At 42.5% G+C, this 18,956-nt stretch overlaps 1 protein-coding gene and 1 long non-coding RNA gene across 5 annotated transcripts in view; one reads left to right on the plus strand and one right to left on the minus strand.

The window, feature by feature from the left end:
• Positions 1-18,956, plus strand: part of LOC132420671 (uncharacterized) — a 54,178-nt gene that overhangs the window by 2,470 nt on the left and 32,752 nt on the right. For 3 of the 4 annotated variants that reach the window (XR_011246373.1, XR_011246371.1, XR_011246370.1), the window contains exon 3: positions 1,998-2,069. This is a non-coding gene — a long non-coding RNA (uncharacterized lncRNA). Of the gene's footprint in view, positions 1-1,994; positions 2,070-18,956 lie in introns of all 4 variants that reach the window. The other variant, XR_011246372.1, reaches the window with a different exon arrangement.
• Positions 3,187-11,896, minus strand: BCL2A1 (BCL2 related protein A1). The gene is made up of 2 exons (XM_060005321.1): positions 11,418-11,896; positions 3,187-3,428 (listed from the first exon to the last, which is right to left on the minus strand). The coding sequence occupies exons 1-2, from the start codon at positions 11,835-11,837 to the stop codon at positions 3,321-3,323; spliced, it is 528 nt and encodes a 175-aa protein (XP_059861304.1). The 5' UTR covers positions 11,838-11,896; the 3' UTR covers positions 3,187-3,320.

Consider the following 18,956-nt stretch of genomic DNA (forward strand, 5'->3'; position numbering starts at 1 on the left):
GAACAAACTGAACTGTATTGTCAGTGATTAGCATAACCACAACAAGTGGGTGGAGAAGAAAAAAAACTAAGTTAAGTAAGTTTGGAAAACAGTATTTTGACTGTATACTGTAAGGCCAAAGACAAAAATAACTTTATACAAATATTGCACTCTAGTTGGTACGTTTATTTTTCACAGGGGTGTATATTAACAATTGTGAAGCAACTTTATTCTAGAATTGAACAAATAAGGAAAGATATTATGGATAATGAGTCAGGTTTCTCCTTGTTGGAAAAACAAGTTACACATAAAGAAAGAGGGAATTGGGGAATGAACCCTGTGGTGCTGGATAATTAGAAGTGTCAGTATTGAAACTAACACAACATTGTAAATCAACTATACTCCAAAAAAAAAACGAAGTGTCAGTATGAACCCATGATTTTAAATATATAAACAAATGGATAGATACAGAAATAAATAGAGATATGTATGTTAAAAGCACACATGTATTTCCTAGCTCTGTTTGGGAGAGGGCCAGAAGCAGTGACACTGCAGTAGCAATGAAATCTAGCATCCAGATCTTGATTTCTAAATATTCTCTGATAAACAACCCGGGCTTCTTGATTCTAGAGTTGAGGCAGGAACAAGATGGGCCTGGAACAAATTGTAGGGCCATAGAGTAAGGAAGTGATTTTTTTTTCAATAAATTTATTTATTTATTTATTTTTGGCTGTGTTGGATCTTCATTGCTGCATGCGGGCTTTCTTTAATTGCAGTGAACAGGGGCTACTCTTCGTTGCAGTGCGCTAGCTTCTCATTGCAGTGGCTTCTCTTGTTGCAGAGCACAGGCTCTAGGCACACGGACTTCAGTAGTTGTGGCTCGTGGGCTCAGGAGCGCAGGCTCAGTAGTTGTGGCGCATGGGCTTAGTTGCTCCATGGCATGTGGGATCTTCCTGAACCAAGGCTCAAACCCATGTCCCCTGCATTGGCAGGTGGCTTCTGAACCACTGCTCCACCAGGGAAGTCCCTATGTTTTTATTTCTTTTGAATAAATACCTAAGAGTGGAGTTGCTGGGTCCTACAGCAAGTATGTGTTTAACTATATGAGAAGTTGCCAATCTGTTTTCCAAAGCAGTTGTACAGTTTACCATTATCACCAGGGGTGGATGAGAGTTCCAGTTATTCCACATCTTCCTCAAGGGTGGTATTATTAGTCTTTTTTATTTTAGCCATCCTGGAAGATGTGCAGTGGTCTCACTGTGGTTTTAATTTGCATCTCCCTCATGATTAATGGTGTCCAGCATCTTTTCCATGTCTGTTGACCATCTACTTTTGTGTGTGAAGTGTGTTCCAATTTTTTGCCAATTTTTTTTTTTTGTGGTACGCGGGCCTCTCACTGTTGTGGCCTCTCCTGTTGCGGAAAACAGGCTCCGGACGCTCAGGCTCAGCGGCCATGGCTCACGGGCCCAGCCGCTCCGCGGCATGTGGGATCTTCCCGGACGGGGGCACGAAACCACTGCATCGGCATCGGCAGGCGGACTCTCAACCACTGCGCCACCAGGGAAGCCCTTTTGCCAATTTTTAAATTAGGTTGATGGTCTTGTTGTTATCGAATTGTACGAGTATTATATTTATTCTGGATACAAGTCCTTTGTCAGATAATAATGTGACATATATTATCTCTCATTCCATGGCTTGCTTTGAGATTTTTTTTTAAACAGCTTTATTGAAATATAATTCACATACCCTCTCTTTGAGTGCTTAACTGTGTCTTTTTAAAAGAATTTCAAAATTTTGGTGATTTCTAAATTACCATTTTTTTTCTTTTCTGGTTCAGGTTTTTTGTGTTGTAGCTAAGAAATCTTTGCCTACTCCAAGGTTGTGAAGATTTTCTCCTGTGTTTTCCTCTTGGAGTTTTATAGTTAACATTTAGGTCTGTGATCTGTTTTCACTTTCATTTTTGTGTTTGGCTTGAGGTAGGAGTTGAGGTTCATAAAAGTCTTTTTTCTTTTAAGCAGAGTGCTAAACAGAACACACAGTGAGCTGCACTTTGAAAGACCAGGTCACCAACCAAGCCAGAAACAGAAACGGTCAGTGATATCCCAGTGTCACTTTGTTAAATAGATCATGGCAGTGTAAAAGCCAGGGTTTGTGGTTTCTTGTGCAAGTGTATTCCAGGTAGCAGTACCCTTACACATGCTTCCTGTTTATGTCCGTTCATGACTATTCATTCCCACCACTTAGCTCTGATTAATGCAAAAATGAATTAAAACGTAACACATTTCAGAAGGGGGAGGGGAGGCACTTGGCTGAAGGAGGAAGAAGAAAATGCTCCCTGCCTCCTGCAGACACAAGCCCAGGTGGCCTAGGTAGTTGCCTCTCAGATGTGATTTGATAAGTAACCAAAGCTACTTTTGTCAAAAATATTTCCCTGCTAGCTTGCCCCAAAGTCCTAATCCCCACCGTTAAGAATCACTATGAGAGGTAAAGCATGAATTAACTGAAAGCCCCTGTGAAAATGCCCATAGCCTGAAGGGGGTTGCTGGGGAGGCAACGCTCTGGTTTCTTTATTGGATCAATCAACAACTTCCTAGGAAAGGAAAAGCAAGCCCCAGTGGGGCAGATATTGTATTGAGGGAGGAAAAGGAAGAGTGGGAAAGTCGAGAACAGGGTACTGTGCTCCCATATCGCAACCAGATTTGCTGACCTAAAAATCAGAACACAGGGGCTAATAAATGACATAATTTTCTACTTTGTGAAATTTTTAAATAGAGAGTTTAACAGTGGCCCAATGTTGAATCGTTTACCTGTCTTTGTTCAGACTATCCCAGAGTCTCCTCCATATCTGGTTGCCATATTCGTCAACTTTACATGGCAACTCTAAAGTGTGGCAGAGAGGGCATTGGTGGAAAACCCTACGTAAGCATCTAGGGGCACTGGGGACTCCAGAAAGCTTGGAGCCCAGAGGTACATGGGAAGCAGACCTCACCCATCATCAGTCTAGACTGGTGACACCGAAAATGATTTTTGGGTAATGGACACACCCTTAAGAAAATCTGCCGAAGACATCACCTTCCTGGTCATCATTCTCTTAATTCAATCTCTGTACCCTGTATTGAGCTTTACCCTTTTGTTGGACCCACAGGCAGGACACAAATTACGTATAGAAACAAATACATACAATTTATTCATTAAAATGGGGACAAAATTCCCATAACTCTGGAATGTCAAGTTATATCATCAAAGTTATTTGTTTAGAAGTAGAAGTAAGTGTTGGCAAATGCTTCGTGTACGATTCAAGAAAATTAGGCAGATTTCACAATATGGAGTGTCCTTTTTGGTCAATAGTACTGCTTCAGGAGACATAATATTTCACAGATCTTTCCTGTAACTTCCAGAAAAGTCAGCCAGCCAGATTTGGGTTCAAACTTCTTTACAAAGCCATTTTCCTATGAGAGAACAAATTTAACATTTTAACAATTAGTGGAGACTAAGTTTGCTGGAATGAAAAGCAAAGAAACTTTCATTTAAATAATGCAGGTAGTCAATTTTCTCTGTACTTTCACCAGTTTTATTCTATTCATCCTATTATCATTCTCTATCATTCTCTATCTCCCATTCCAGACAGCGCTGTCCAATAAAAATATAGTGCGAGCTTCCTATGTAATTTTTTTTAATAGCCACATTTTTTTTTTTTTTGCGGGATCTTAGTTCCCCAACCAGGGATTGAACCCACACCTTCTGCAGTGAAAGCGCAGAGTCCTAACCACTGGGTCGCCAGGGAATTCCCAGTAGCCACATTTTTAAAAGTAAAAAGAGGCAAAATTAATTTTTCAAATATATTTAGTTCATCTAAAATGTTGTGATTTGGGGAGTTCCCTAGCGGTCTAGTGGTTAAGACTCTGCACTTCCACTGCAGGGGGCGTGGGTTCGATCCCTGCTTGCCGAACTAGGATCCCGCATGCCTGCCTCACAGCCAAAAATAAATGAATGAATGAATGAGTAAATAAATAAACTGTTACGATTTCAATATGTCATCAATATGGAAACAAGATATTTTACTTTTTTTTGTACTGAATCTTTAAAACCCAATGTGTGTTTGTACTCAGGGCATCTCTTAATTCAGACCAGCCACACTGCAACTGTTCAAGGGTCACAAGTGACAGCCAAGTGCTCTACTGGATGGCATAGCTCTAGAGGACAGAAAATCTATCTTCTTTTTCCCTCTTTTTCTTTCAAATGTCTGGTATTGAAATATGCATTTATATTTGTAAACCCCATTGTGCTGAGAGTCATAAGGACTCAACAGGAAAGCGAGATTAAATCAGTGCCTCTGAGCCTGTGAGAACATTGTGGTTTCCATGACAGTTCATTCTCTTTTTGATTAGACATGTTTTTTTTTAAAATAAGAGTATAAACCGGACACTGTGTGTAATTAATTTATAATCTATTCTTATAGAGCATCCTCACTGAAAAGTACCTATGAGATCACCCGGCCTAATGCCCTCTCTTATTTTCACAAATGAGGAAACTGAGGTCCAGAAAAAAATAAGTTACATAAGGTTACCTGACTTCTTAGTGCTTGGACCTCTACTGGGATGCAGACACCGTTCTTTGCACTCCGTAAATTTTCAAACCACCACCAAGAAGATTAGAAAATAGTTAAAATAATTTTTTTTTAATGTTCGTCCTGTAAACATTTGCTCTACCTCCAGCAAGTTCCATTTCTGGGGGTTACAAATGCCTTCAAGTAGTTCACAGTCTAGTGTGACTAACACCAAAATGTAAACCAAGCATATTTCTTTGACAGAGAACTCTGTAGTGCCTTGGAATTGTCTTTGAGCATCACTGGCAGCGCAGACAAACACCAGTCAGGTGGATTTTCCATTGAAAAGACTGAGCAAGAAAGCCAGCATCCACTAAGCCTCTGTGTGAAGTGTGGAGTCATGCTGGGAGATGCATGCTGTCACATGCTAACAGAGGAGACAGACTGCCCCTTCTCTTCTTCCTCTGTCCCCTGCCCTTACACACTCACACATTTCCCGTACATTCTAGGTGTGCATGCACTTCAGTGCTCGCCTTCCTAGAATTTTCACAAACCCCGTGTTAATGCGGCACTCTAAAATGATTTTTATTATTGTTACAATGATCACCATCTATTACAATTAGGCAGATAATATGTCATCCTCATATATATTAAAGTTCTAAACTAAAGCATGAACAAAGGAGGGACTTCCCTGGTGGTCCAGTGGTAAGACTCCGTGCTCCCAATGCAGGGGGCCCGGGTTCGATCCCTGGTCGGGGAACTAGATCCCGCATGCATGTCACAACTAAGAAACCCGCATGCGACAACTAAGACCAGGCGCAGCCAAAATAAATAAATAAATGAATAAATATTAAAGCGTGAACAAAGGAAAAAACTGACAAATTCAGCAATATGAAGATGAAAGTTTTTTTAAAACGATAAGAAACTAAAATAAGAACAACAGACCAGGAGACTATTTACATTTGCCATGAAAGAGTTCGTTGAAATGTAAGAGAAAAATCATCAAGCCCTTAATAGTTAAAAAAGGCAAAGGCTGGGCTTCCCTGGTGGCACGGTGGTTGGGGGTCCGCCTGCCGGTGCAGGGGACGCGGGTTCGTGCCCCGGTCCGGGAGGGTCCCTCATGCTGCGGAGCGGCTGGGCCCGTGGGCCATGGCCGCTGGGCCTGCGCGTACGGAGCCTGTGCTCCGCGGCGGCTCCGCAGCGGGAGAGGCCACAGCGGTGAGAGGCCCGCGTACCAAAAAAAAAAAAAAAAAGGCAAACGCTGTTAAAAAGAGAAATGTAAATCATTAACAAGTATATGGGGGAAAGAGGGGGTAGGATGAATTGGGAGGTTGGGATTGCCATATATACACTAATATGTATAAAATAGATAACTAATAAGAACCTGCTGTATAAAAAAATAGAATTGTCTTTAAAAAAGTATATGGGAAAAAATTCCACATTACTAGCAGTTAAATAAATTCACATTTTAATATATGTTATTGTTTTTTAGACCTATTAAATTGACCTTGTTATCTTAAGCCTATTAAACCCTCAAAATTATATCTAATGGTTCCGCCCAATGCTGGTCAAGTTGTGACATTGTCCCATTGATACAAACCTTCTGAAAGCAATATGTATTCCAATATGTATAAGAGGTGTAATTATACTCATATATGAACCAATCATTCTAGTGTTAGAAAGTGATCATGAGGTGGTCTTCTAAAATGTGGGGGGAAAACCATCTTCATGTTCAGTATTGAAGCATTATTTCTAAGAAGGGAAAACAGAAACCAACCCAAATGTCTAACAGTTGGGAGTGGCTTAAGTAAATTATGATGCCTAAAACTGGAGGGATATTCTGTAGACACTGAAAGTGTTAACATGGAATAAGTGAGGCAAGTTGTTTAAAAAATCACTCTGACTGCTATGTGGAGAACAGACCATCGCAGGGCAAGCATGGAAGTAGGGACACTGATAGGAGGCTCTTGACATAGTCAAGTGAGAGAGGAAAGTTGCCTGGAGGCACTGGATATGCAGTATTTCAAAGGTGCCCCCAACAGAATTTGCTGATGAGTTGGACAGAGGGTATGAGGGAAAGGGGTCACGGGTGACTCCCAAAGTTAGAGAGCTGAACTTAGGTTTCCTGAAGGACCCACAGGAAGACTTGAACTATGTTTCACCTTAGTTTTCATTAAATGATTTTTAAATCTCAAGTTAAAATTCAAAAGAAATACAAGACGAATCTGGCCCCCAAATCTATTTAATCAAAGGATATGTAAGAATTCTTGAGATTGTATTTCATTGCTGCTAGATCTTTACGCCTTTTGGAGATGCCTTTGCCGGATTGAATACTTAGTCAGTCGTCTACATGCCTGTGTGTCCTTTTATTTGCCTTCACCAGACCATTATTTAAAGCAAGACGATCATAAAAAAATACAACCTACTTTGCCTAACTCTTATGACTCAGACTTTAATATACTGCTCACTTGGAAAGCACCAATTCTGACTGTACATCCCTACTTTCAAAAGGGGCTTTCTTTTGGTATTAGAGTAGTTTTAAGAATTACATATTTAAACTTTCTGGAATTTCCCGTATAACCTTCATAGTTGTATTAATATCTGACAGTTTACAAAGCACTCTTACAGAAATGTCCTTTAATCTTTTAACTTCCCTTCTAAGGTACGTATTACTGTCTTCATTATATATTACATATAACATAATATAATATTTATTATATTTATTACATTAGGAATCTGAGTTTCAAGTTACTTCTGAAACTCACTCAAGATCACACTTCTAGTGAATGGGAAAACCAGAGTTCAAATCTCAGTTTCTATGCTAGTTCATTCAATCACTCCATCAACAAATATTTGTTGGCTACCTTCTATACCATAGGCCCTGGGCCAAGCATGCAGTATTCGGTGGTGCATTAGGTAGACATGATTCCTCCCATGTGGAGCTGAGGGCTGAGTGTCCTTTCCACTCAACCAGCACAGGCACAGGAGAATGCTTAACTGAAGAGGGCAAAAGTAAGAAAGCCACCTAGCTGCAAAGGAAAGGCAATCCCAAGGGGTGAGATGAATTTCATCCCAGGCACATTCTAATGGTTTTTAAGAACCAGCCTTTCCTCATGAATGCCAAAGACTGATAAAAACCAAATAGCACTAGCTCTCCTGTGAGATCTATGAGAGCCTATTCGTTTTCAGCACGTCAAATTGGCAGAGGGACAGGAGGAAATAACAGTAAATGTGGAAGAGGAATAGAAAGCGAGATGAGAAGCAGCAAAGAAAAAAGGAAAGAAAGAAAAGAAGGGAGAAAGGGAGGGAGGGAAGGAAAAAGGGGAGGAAGAAAGGAAGGAAAGTAACTCACTTAATGTCATAAATAATCTAATTTATGAGATTATGACCCCATTTTTGATACACTGGTCTTATTTTTTAACCTTTAGGGCATCTGTTTTAGATGGTGGCTAATATCTAACTATAGTTGATGATATAATTTCTGGAGATTAAATCTATTCAGGGAAGTTAGGCAATACTACTACTAATCATAACAATAGCTCTAAGCTCGTATTGAGTTCTTATTTGTAGAAACTGTGTTCTGGGTGCTTTATATATAATATTAATTGATTTAATCCTTACACCAGTCCTGGGAGATAGACGGCAATAGTGTCCCCATTTTACACATGAGGTTTAGGGAAGTTAAATAACTTGTTTACGTCACACAGGTAGTAAGCATGAAATGAACTCAGGTCCGTCTGATTCAGAGTTGGTGCTCTTATTATCTCTGCTGTCCTCACCTACCACATTCTTGATCCAAAAGTTTTCATAAAATCTCTGGGCACACTTAAAATTTAATTAAATATGGGTACTCTCTAGGTGTAGGTGAAATGCCCCTCTCATCTCTCATTATAGGCATGCATCTTTAATCTGGAGCCAATGACAAGCACATATGAATGACTGTGGACAGGACAAGAGATCAGTGATTTTTTTGGAGAGTTTTCCAGGATGGTAGAAAGTCAGACGTTGGTGCTTGCTTCTTGATGACGTTGTAAAATGCCTCCTCATCTTCCTCTCTTCCTATGGGCCACCTGACTCCACTAGCACAGGCATGGGATTGTACCCTTTCCCTGGAAGTAAGTCAGTCAAGAGTAGGTTCATTCATTCGAGCAGATTTGTCCACATCAGTATACAAAGAAGATACTGGTTTGCCATGCTGGTCTGTACTGATTCAAAAAAGCACTGCCCGTCTTGAACAGATTCAGTGTCTCCTATGAGCTGGGAAAGGACTATTGAGGTTGCTTTGAAATGACATCTTAAAGGGCATTTCTATTCTGTCTAAGCTGTTCAAGTGGAAAAGTCAAGAGCTTAAAACCTACATAAGGACTTGGTGAAGGCTGATGTGTGTGGGGGGGGGCACATGTGTGTTTATATCCTGCCATACTCACTCACACTTACACCTGTACCACCCCCAAAAGATGAGTATACTTCTAGACTTTCTCAGAGACAATTCCACACCCTCCACTAATTATGAGTTCCAGGAGCTTACAAAATTTATTGTTAAGAAGTTAAAATTTTCAGTAACGTTTATTCATTTTCTGGGTGTTCCAAATACAGTGCAAACTCATGCAGAGCTTGTAAACTAGGATGCTCATACGTGGGCCTCCGTGCTAACGAACTTCTGCCTTCACTTGAAACCTACACAGCGTAATAGCTGAAATTTCCACCCGTCCTTCAGTATAACTTTCCACAGCAACCAGAAAAAAACACGACCAAATATCTCACATGCTTTGTCTAGCCCCAAGTCAGGCTGAGTTCCAGGAAGAAAAGGTGATGGAGAAAGGGGAGTGGCTGCAGTAAGCCCTAACGTTATGCAGAAAGACCTCAACAAAATGCAAAAAACATCAAGTAAAAGATTTCATCAACGTTTAAGACATAAGCACCGAAGACATCTATAGTTTTAAAAGACAACAAATTAGAAGATATCTACCACATATATAAAAATAATTTGTGTCCAGAATATTCCAAGAATTCCTACGAATCAGTGAGAAAAAGACAAAATAATAGGAAAACAGCAAAGGATATAAATAGGCAGTTCTCTGAATAAGAATTACAAATGGTCAATAAACATATGTAAAGACGCTCAATATGAAAAGATGTTTAACCTCACTAGTAATCAAGGAAACAAGAATTAAAACAAGGTAAATTAGGTATATATTTTTAAGCCAGCGGAATAGGGAAACTATGACAGACTACTATGACCTAATGTTAGTCAGCCGGGAAGGGAGGAAGTGTGGGATATTTGAACAAGCTGTGACGGGAGCATGACTTGGTAGAACCACTTTGGAGGACAAGAATCTAGTAAATTTTAAAAAGTGTTTTACACCATGACCTAGCAATTCTATGTCCCAATATCCATCCTAGAAAAACACACACACAAGGGAAGACATGATTAAAGATATTCAATGAAGTATTGTTTGTGATAGCTCTGGAACTATAAATATCCATCAGCTAGAAATAACCATTCAACAGCATTTACATACAACAGCATATATGTATGTAGTACTTTTTTTTTTTTTTTTTTGAATATGCTGCGACTGAGCCCCCTGCAGCGGAAGCTCGTTGTCTTCATTAACCTTGGACGGCCAGGGAAGTCCCTGTAGTACTCTTTTAAATACTTATTAACGTGGAACAACTAAGCCCATGCACCACAGCTACTGAGCCTGCGCTCTAGAGCCCGCGAGCCACAACTACTGAACCCCTGTGCCACAACTAGTGAAGCCCATGCGCCTAGAGCCCGTGCTCTGCAACAAGAGAAGCCACTGCAATGAGAAGCCCACACACCACAACGAAGAGTAGCCCCTGCTCACCCCAACTAGAGAAAGCCTGCACACAGCAACAGAGACCTAACACAGCCAAAAATAAATAAAAATAAATAAATTTTAAAAAATAAAGTGCCCTTGGATGAAAAAAAAGGAATACCATGTACTATTTATACAAATAATTTATAAATACTATAAATTATTTAGTATTATATTAGTATTGTTACATAGTATTTAATAATTTATAACAATTGTTTTTACAAAGAAGTGCTGAGTATATTTTCTATGGATATGTTCAACAGGCATGTTTTGCATGTAAAAGAATTGATACCAGTGGATAGCTCTGGGAAGAGGGGAGGCGAGGGTTTGTGTTGAAGAGAGGACATAAGTGCTGTAAAAAATAAGTATTCAGTGTATTGGGATATAAAGAAAAGCATATAGGTCCAGCTGGGAAAGGCCCCTTATCAATATGAATTGTAATATAGGCTCCCTGCACGATCTTAGCTTTTCGAGACACTGATAATAAAGTGAATTTTTATTTGGAGATTCTTGAATAGTTTCTTGCTGGTGGTGCAGTACATTATTTTTTTTTTTAGTCACCAAGCTTTACCAGCCAGAATTTGTCATATTAGAAAACTGAAAAAAGAATCAATTTGTAAGCAATGAACTTGCAAAAATTTACACCTGTCTTTTGTAACATAATATCTAAATATAACAGCATCTAATACCAACTCTTTCTGTACTAATTCTACATTGTCATGACAACGCTAACAAGAGCTAAGTCTCAGACTAGACTCTGACTCTAAAGATGCATTAGGGAGGTGCATCTTTTATTAATCCCCAAAACTCACTCCTGCAATTTACATGGTTAGGAATAAAAACTGAAACCACAAGAGTTTTCCAACTATAAAGTTTTAAGATTCATTGGAAATGAGCTAGAAATTTTATTTTAAAATTTTAAAACTTTTAAAACAAACTACCCAAGGAAAATATAATCCTTACGTAGTTTTTTTTTTTTTTTAATCAGCAAGGAAACTGTCAATTCCTATTTCAAAGTAAAGAACAACGAAGAATATTTCCATCACACATACCCAGCCTCCATTCTGCCTTATCCATTCTCCTGTGTTTTTGGTTATGAACTCTGCAACAAAGTAAGAAATCTCCTTGTAAGTGTCCACATCTGGGGCAATTCGCCTTCCTAGAAGTTTCTTGATGAGAATGCCTTCAAATGCAAATATGGTCACAATCCTTCCCCAGTTAACGATGCCATCTTCAAATTCCCTTTCCATCACTTGGTTGAATATTGTTCTGGCGGTGTCTATGGACACAACATCAATATTGTCCAAGCATGGTTTCAAATTCTTTTCAACTTCGTTTTGGACTGAGAAAGCAACGTCTTGTAACACCCTGGATGTTTTGCTTGGACCAGATCCAGGTTGCGGTATCTGCAAGACGTACTTCAGGTAGTCCTGGGCCAGCATGTGAATATAGCCAAACTCGCTGTCGGTCATCTTCTTCCTGCTGGAGAGCAAAGTCTTGAGCTTGTTCACCTGGAAGTGACCAAGGCAGTCTGAAGCACAAACTCACGCAGCTTCGCGTAATATGACACATGGTATCTGGAGGCTGGTGGAATTTCTGTTTGCATCACTTGATAGTATCCTTCCTCCTTGTCACTTTCATACGTAGGCTCTGTGTGAAAGAGAAAGTTTAACATGTGAAAGAAGAAAATGTTTCAAAGAGAGGCCACTTCCTCATCCTGTAAGTGATTAATGCAGGTTTTTTTGGTTGGTTTTTTTTGGGGGAGGTACGCGGGCCTCTCACTGTTGTGGCCTCTCCCATTGCGGAGCACAGGCTCCGGACGCGCAGTCTCAGCGGCCATGGCTCACGGGCCCAGCCGCTCCGCGGCATGTGGGATCTTCCCGGACGGGGGCACGAACCCGTGTCCCCTGCATCGGCAGGCGGACTCTCAACCACTGCGCCACCAGGGAAGCCCTAAGGCAGTATTTAAAGTTTTAAATTCAAGGATGTGGAGAAATTAGAACCCTTATACACTGCTAGCAGGATTGTAAAACAGTGCAACCCCTGTGAAAAGTTTAGCAGTTCCTCAAGAAGTTAAATACTATAGGGACTTTCCTGGCACTCGAGTGGTTAAGATTCCGCTTCCACTGCTGGGGGCACGGGTTCCACCCCTGGCTGGGGAACTAAGATTCCACATGCTGTGCAGCGCGGCCAAAAAGAAAAAAAAAAAGAAAGTAAATGTAGAATTACCTTATGACCCAGAAATTCCACTTATAAGTATATGCCCAAAAGAACTGAAAACAGGGACTCACACAAATCCTTACACACGAATGTTCACAGCAGCATCACTTAAAATAGCCAAAAGGTGGAAACAACCCAAATGTCCATCTGCAGATGGTGAGATAAACAAATTGTGGAAGATTATTCCGCCATAGAAAGGAAGTGCGGATACATGTTACAGCATGGATGAACCTCAGAATCATGATGCCAAGTGAAAGAAGCCAAACGTAAGAGGTCACATATTGTATGATTCCATTTATGTGAAATATCCAGAATAAGTAAATCCAGAGACAGAAAGCAACTTGGTGATTGCCGGAGGCTAAGAGGAGAGGGGAGTAACTGCTTAGTAGGTACAGGCTTTTATTTTGTGATGAAAACGTTTTGGAACCACATAGAGGTGGTGGCTGCACACCATTGTGAAGATACTAAACGTCACTAAATTGTTCACTTTAAAATGGATCATTTTAGGAACTTCCCTGGTGGTGCAGTGGTTAAGAATACGCCTGCCAATGCAGGGGACAGGGGTTTGATCCCTGGTCCGGGAAGATCCCACATGCCACAGAGCAACTAAGCCTGCGAGCCACAACTGCTGAGCCCGCGTGCTGCAACTACTGAAGCCCACACGCCTAGAGCCGGTGAACCGCAAAAAAGAGTAGACCCCACTCACCACAACTAGAGAAAGCCCCCACTCAGCAATGAAGACCCAACACAGCCAAAAATGAATAAATAAAATAAATAAATTTATTTTAAAAAACTAAAGGGGTTCAAGCTTCTCCATCCCTTTCCTTTCTGTTATTCATTTCCTAAGTCCAGTCTCCTGTCAAAACAGTCTAGTATCTATGGCTGCCCTAAATGTAAGAGATCCTCTAAAAAGTCACACTAGGAAATTAGTAGCTTGATATTCTACTCCCGAGCACCAGGATTATAGAAGAGGTTGATTAGAAAGGACTCCTTAACCCAAAGGAATTTACCTAGGATAGATTTCCTGATCTAGACTTTCAGGTGGATCATCATCCTCGTGGCAGTTGTGGTCACAGCCACTAAAGGTGTGATCACGGTGTTCCAAGCTCTCTTGACAGCATTTTACTCACAGTAATTCAAATACGTTAATCTTTACAACCCAAGAACTTCTGATAGAAGACAAAAACCTGCTATAAGCCAATACCTCTAATTCCTCTTTTTTTAAAAAAAAAAAAATTATTTATTTAGGCTGCACTGGGTCTTAGATGCGGCATGCGGACTTCTTAGCTGCGGCTCGTGGGATCTTTAGTTGTGGCATGCAAACTCTTAGTTGGTGGAATGCACGCAGGATCTAGTTCCCGGACCAGGGATCGAACCTGGGCTCCCTGCATTGGGAGCTCAGAGTCTTACCCACTGGACCACCAGGGAAGTCCCCCTCTAATTCCTCTTAAGTCAGCCAAATTGTCCAATGTGTGGATAGAAATTAGGAGCCAGAAAGAACACTAGACTTGGAGTCAGAGGACCCAGCCTCGGTCCTCCCCAAATCCCTGCTCCCTTACTATGTGCCCCGGGTTTGTAAAATGCGACCATACTCATTGACCTCAGAGGGGTGAGGTATGAAACAGATGACCCCTGTAGCGCCTACAACCACACCTGGTGCAGTGTGGGGGCCTAATCGGCCCTGGTTCCCCATCATTCTTTTACGGACTAATGAGAAATCGGGCTTCCCGGGAAAGGCATAACTTCCTAAGTGCACAGTTTCAAGTGAAATGCAAATCTGCCATTTATTTAGCTTTGGCACCAATTCTGGGAAACAGCTGGCAGACGTGGTGAAATTACTGGCTAAGAAGAGCACTGGGGGTTTGGGGGCGGATTTCAAGTCTCTTCACCAGAGTACCTGGCAATTAAGGCAGTTAGGGAACCATATCCCTGTCTGCTGGCTGCGTCTTACTGTCGACTGAGGAGCCAGTCTCGCTAGTAGGCAGGAGTAGTGGGTGGGAGAAAGAGGAGATAATGCAGGGTCCCTTGAGAAACGGAATTCACTTTTTTGTTTTCTATCCACTTATGGAGTAACTTTGATTCTTTGCATCAGTGTCTCTGAAGAGCTGCAAATAGGAAAAAAAAAATCCATTTAACTTGTAGTTCTGAATTATCTCCAGAGAAGGAAAGGAGAGATGGTGCTTAGGGTGCTGGTTCATAGGAACTTGTGGGCCATGAAAACGCACCTCTCAGACCTCATACCACGAGAATGTAATTGACTAAGGGCCCCAGGTGCCGGGCCCTGAATCTACTGCCTACCCGCCTCTGCACTGAGGCCGCGCTACCCACAGGCAGTCCCAGGTCAATGACTGGGCAAGGCAGGAATAGGAAGAGCGATTCCTGTAGGTCAGCCTCCTTCGAAAGGTGACTTTGATTCAGTGACTTGCCATCAGCTTTGTAAAGCCTTGCTTAGACTGCACTCCAGCCTGAGGCTCTTCTTGCCCAATCTTCCTTCCTCCTGGCTCTTCTTCTGCCAGGTCAGCCCTGCGCTGTGGTCTGACAGCTCTCCCAGCCTCTTCCACCTCCCTCCCCGTCCCCCCCCCCCCCGCACAGGCATTTCCCCCCACTAAATCTCTCACACATCTAATCCTCTCTTGGCATTTTCTCCATGGAGTTCTAAACTGACACGGGACCTGTATAGAACAAGGGAGCGTACAGACACGTGGTCAAGCCACTTCTCCAGGATGTCCCCTGGGGAAGTCGCCCCCTCCCCTCCTAGAGGATGCCCGTGGGTTCACAGGAAGCCAAGGGCAGGCGGCTTCCTCTCCTCCAAGCATCGTAAGAACCACCACAGGGATGGGAAAATTTATTTTCTCCCACCATTACATTCCCATGGTGATGAGCATTTCTGGAAAAGTAGTATAAGCACGTGGTTTAAGAGTGGCAATTAAGCCTTCCAAGGTCAGGGTCTACCTTTTTTCTCTCTCTTGCCAGTGTCGAAGCCTGGACCCAGGGAAGCCAGGTAGTTGATCTTTGTTGAACAAATGAAATGCACTGATGTCACAACTGGGGCCAACTACGTTAAAGGCTCTATATTCCTGACCTTCTGGATCTGAAAAGGAATTATTTTAAAAATTCTGAAGTATGGTAGCCTGCTTTAGTTTATCTTGGAGCATTTCCAAATACTCACTTTTCAAGGATAGGTAGAAGAAAGACAAAGTCTTTTCCAAAAAGAATTATTTGTATATAAAGTGCAGAGACTGGAGTGGGGGTGTGTTGCTGTGGAGCAAAGTGTGGGACAGAGACAAGTAGCTGACCAGGAACCAGGCGGGGGATAAAGGGAGGTATCCTTTCTCAATGCCACTGTCACCTGAGTCTGCATTCACCAGGGTCCTGTATCTAGGCCATTAAGGACCAGCACATGGTTCCCTATCTCCTGAGCAGCTCTGTCCCCATGAGGAGCTTTGTATGAAATCAGGGGTTCACCTGAGTACAGTCTGAGGGAGTCAGCCAGAATGGGTGGGGTCTGGAAACCATATGTGTACATTTTTTTTTTTGAGGTATAGTTGTTTTACAATGTTGTGTTAGTTTCTACTGTACAGCAAAGTGAAGTAGAGTTCCCTGTGCTATACAGCAGGTTCTCATTAGTTATCTATTTTATACATATTAGTGTATATATGTCAGTCCCAATCTCCCAATTCATCCCACCCCCTCCTTTTCTCCCCTTGGTGTCCATCCGCTTGTTCTCTACATCTGTGCCTCTGTTTCTGCCTTGCAAACCGGTTCATCTGTACCATTTCTCTACATCCCACATATAAGTGGTATTATATGATATTTGTTTTTCTCTTTCTGACTTAATTCACTCTGTATGACAGTCTCTAGGTCCAACCATGACCCTGTGTCCAACCATGTCTCTACCATATGTGTACTTAATTATTCCATAAACACACACTAAGCTGCTACTGAGTACTGGGGTTTGTGTTAAATGCTGGAGAAAACTTTCTGCCCCTAAAGAATTTTTAATCTAGAAGAAACTATGCCACATTATAGGGAACTGCATCAAAGGAACTGCAGAGTGAATAATTAGAGGAAGTTGCAGAGGTATAGCTTCAAATATGGGGATCCTTCCTGGAACCCATCCTAAGGCCATGGAGCCAGGCTTCTGAGAGTCTGGAAGTGCACACGTATGACACTGATCTACTGTGGACTGAGGGGTGCAGATGGATGGGGGAGGGGGGTTGACAGTAGAATATGATTTCCCAAATCTGTGCACACCTAGTAAGCACCTATGTCCTGATGAAAGTGTTCTCCATACTGTACTCATTTTGCCAGAAGTTTCTACTGAAGAAGCATGGCGTCTTGGCTAGGGCTGAGGGAATTACTAGTGTTTGTCATGAAAATAAGAATAGGAAGAGTATGAAGCCTCCTAAGAACTAATTAACAACTTCTTCCAGTTGTAAAGTACTGGGGGCTGCAATGTTGCAATTATTATCACAAACATATATGTGAACTACAACCTCGTGTCTAGCCATGGTGTTTACATGAATTGCCACATCCATACACGTATGTTGTCTATTGCTTTCTAAATGCTTTCTAACAAATCGGCTTCCAACACTTAGTGGCTTCAGACAATAATCATCTGTTTTGCTCATGAATGTGAAACGTGGGCCGGGCTCAGGAGGGATAACTGGTCTCTGCTCCACGATGTCTGGGGTTTAGCTGGAATGTCTCAACAGCTGCGGCTAGAACAGCTGGGTTTGGCCAGGCAGCTCTCTTCGCGTAGTCTCAGGATCTCTCTGCGTGGTCTCTCCAGTGTGGCAATCTCAAATTGGTCATACTTCTCACATGGTGGCTGAAGATCCTAAGAGCAAGCATTCCAGTGACAAATGTAGGAGCCGAGTGGTCTCTTATGACCCAGTTTAGAACTCACAGAGTATCATTTCTATCATATTCTAGTGGTAGAAGCCATTACATGCCTGCTCAAATTCAAGGAAAGGAAACACAGACACTTTTTTTGATAAGAAGAGTGTCAAGAATTTGCAGACATGTTTTAAAATTGCCACAATGTGCAACTCACGTGCAAAGTCACTTATAGACACAATCATGTTCGTGTACAACGTAACCAATATCATCCTCATACAATCCTTTGGATTGGAAAATCAGGGAGGCAATTCTAATTTTGGGGTGATCCTGCCCACCTCTACAACCATCAGGTTACTGCAGGGCTGAGAATCCTCTGGATTAGATCCTCGGAAGCCAGAAGTCTTCTAAGTGGGTTGAGGCACGATTGCCTGGAGAAGACCTCATTTAATCTCCTTCCTGATGGCAGAGATCTCATCATGCCATGAGCCCACCTCCTGCTCTGACCAAGAAGCAGAAAGCAATGACTGACAAAGGTTAAGTTTTGATGGGGAATATGAGGGAAGAAGCCTGAGGCCACCCTGGCTGATGACTGGCTCGAGGACTGCGTGCATGACCTCAGGGAGAGGCTGCCGAGGTCAACTTCTCTTTTCCCCAAAGGCAGACCTTGGGCGGAAACTTGCTTGGCTTTTGGCTGCTTCGGAGGAGGTGGCCCAGGGGAACTCCCACCGTGGTTTACTCTTTAGCTCCTCTGAGCTTATCATGACTGCTTCCCTTTTCCAAGGCTCCGGCTGGGGCAAATTCTCTGCAGAGAGCAACAGTCTTCAGTGGGAACACCATCGTAACACAAAAGGGAGGGGGGAAAATAGAAGCCACCTGGGTGCCCCCCCCACCCCGCCCCGTCATCTCCCTTGGTCTGGTGGAGCCAAGCCTCGATAATCAGAAAACACAGTGGAGGCAAGTCCCCTCCCTGTCACGAAAAGCCAGTAGCCCAGCGAGACAGGGCTCCCGGTGGGAGCTTGGTTCCTATCGGAGGAGACGAATTTCCTGGAAGTCCTAGGAGCAATATAAGCAGGTGGGACTTCCCCCAGTTCTCCTGTTGTCTTTGGGAACAAGGCTGAAACTGGGCCCTGGAGAGAACAACCAGCTGTGGACCAAGGGAGCTGAGAGGCAGGGAGGGAAGATGAGAGGTATCACCAGATGCGGCTTGTGGGGTGGGGTTTTGACTAAGGTTATAGAGGCCACAAAGGAGATGGAGGAGGAAAAAGAGTAGGGGGTGCTGAAGCCAGGGGGAGGTGGCAATTATAAATGGGCCCACATAAGACAGAATGTCTGAGTGCAACATGTCCTCCTGCACTGATTTGTCCCTCATCCCTTCTGCACACCTGTGTGGACAGGTGTGTGCTCAGACCATCTTTCCTCACCCTCTCTGGATCTCACTTGAATACCCACTGCTCATCCCGCTCCCCAGATCAGGATCCTCCAAGGGCTTCCTGCTGTCTCTGAAGAGGAGCCCAAACTCCTCGAAGGGT

This window comes from Delphinus delphis, chromosome 2, assembly GCF_949987515.2.
Source record: "Delphinus delphis chromosome 2, mDelDel1.2, whole genome shotgun sequence".
In the NCBI taxonomy this organism is placed as follows: domain Eukaryota; kingdom Metazoa; phylum Chordata; class Mammalia; order Artiodactyla; family Delphinidae; genus Delphinus; species Delphinus delphis.

What these genes read in the sequence shown, in the direction of transcription:
- BCL2A1 (XM_060005321.1), bottom strand. Translation starts at nt 11,837, where the DNA reads ATGACCGACAGCGAGTTTGGCTATATTCACATGCTGGCCCAGGACTAC. An exon ending in TAAGGCAGAATGGAGGCTGG is followed by an intron (nt 3,429 to 11,417) that starts GTATGTGTGATG and finishes GTTCTCTCATAG; the next exon opens with GAAAATGGCTTTGTAAAGAA.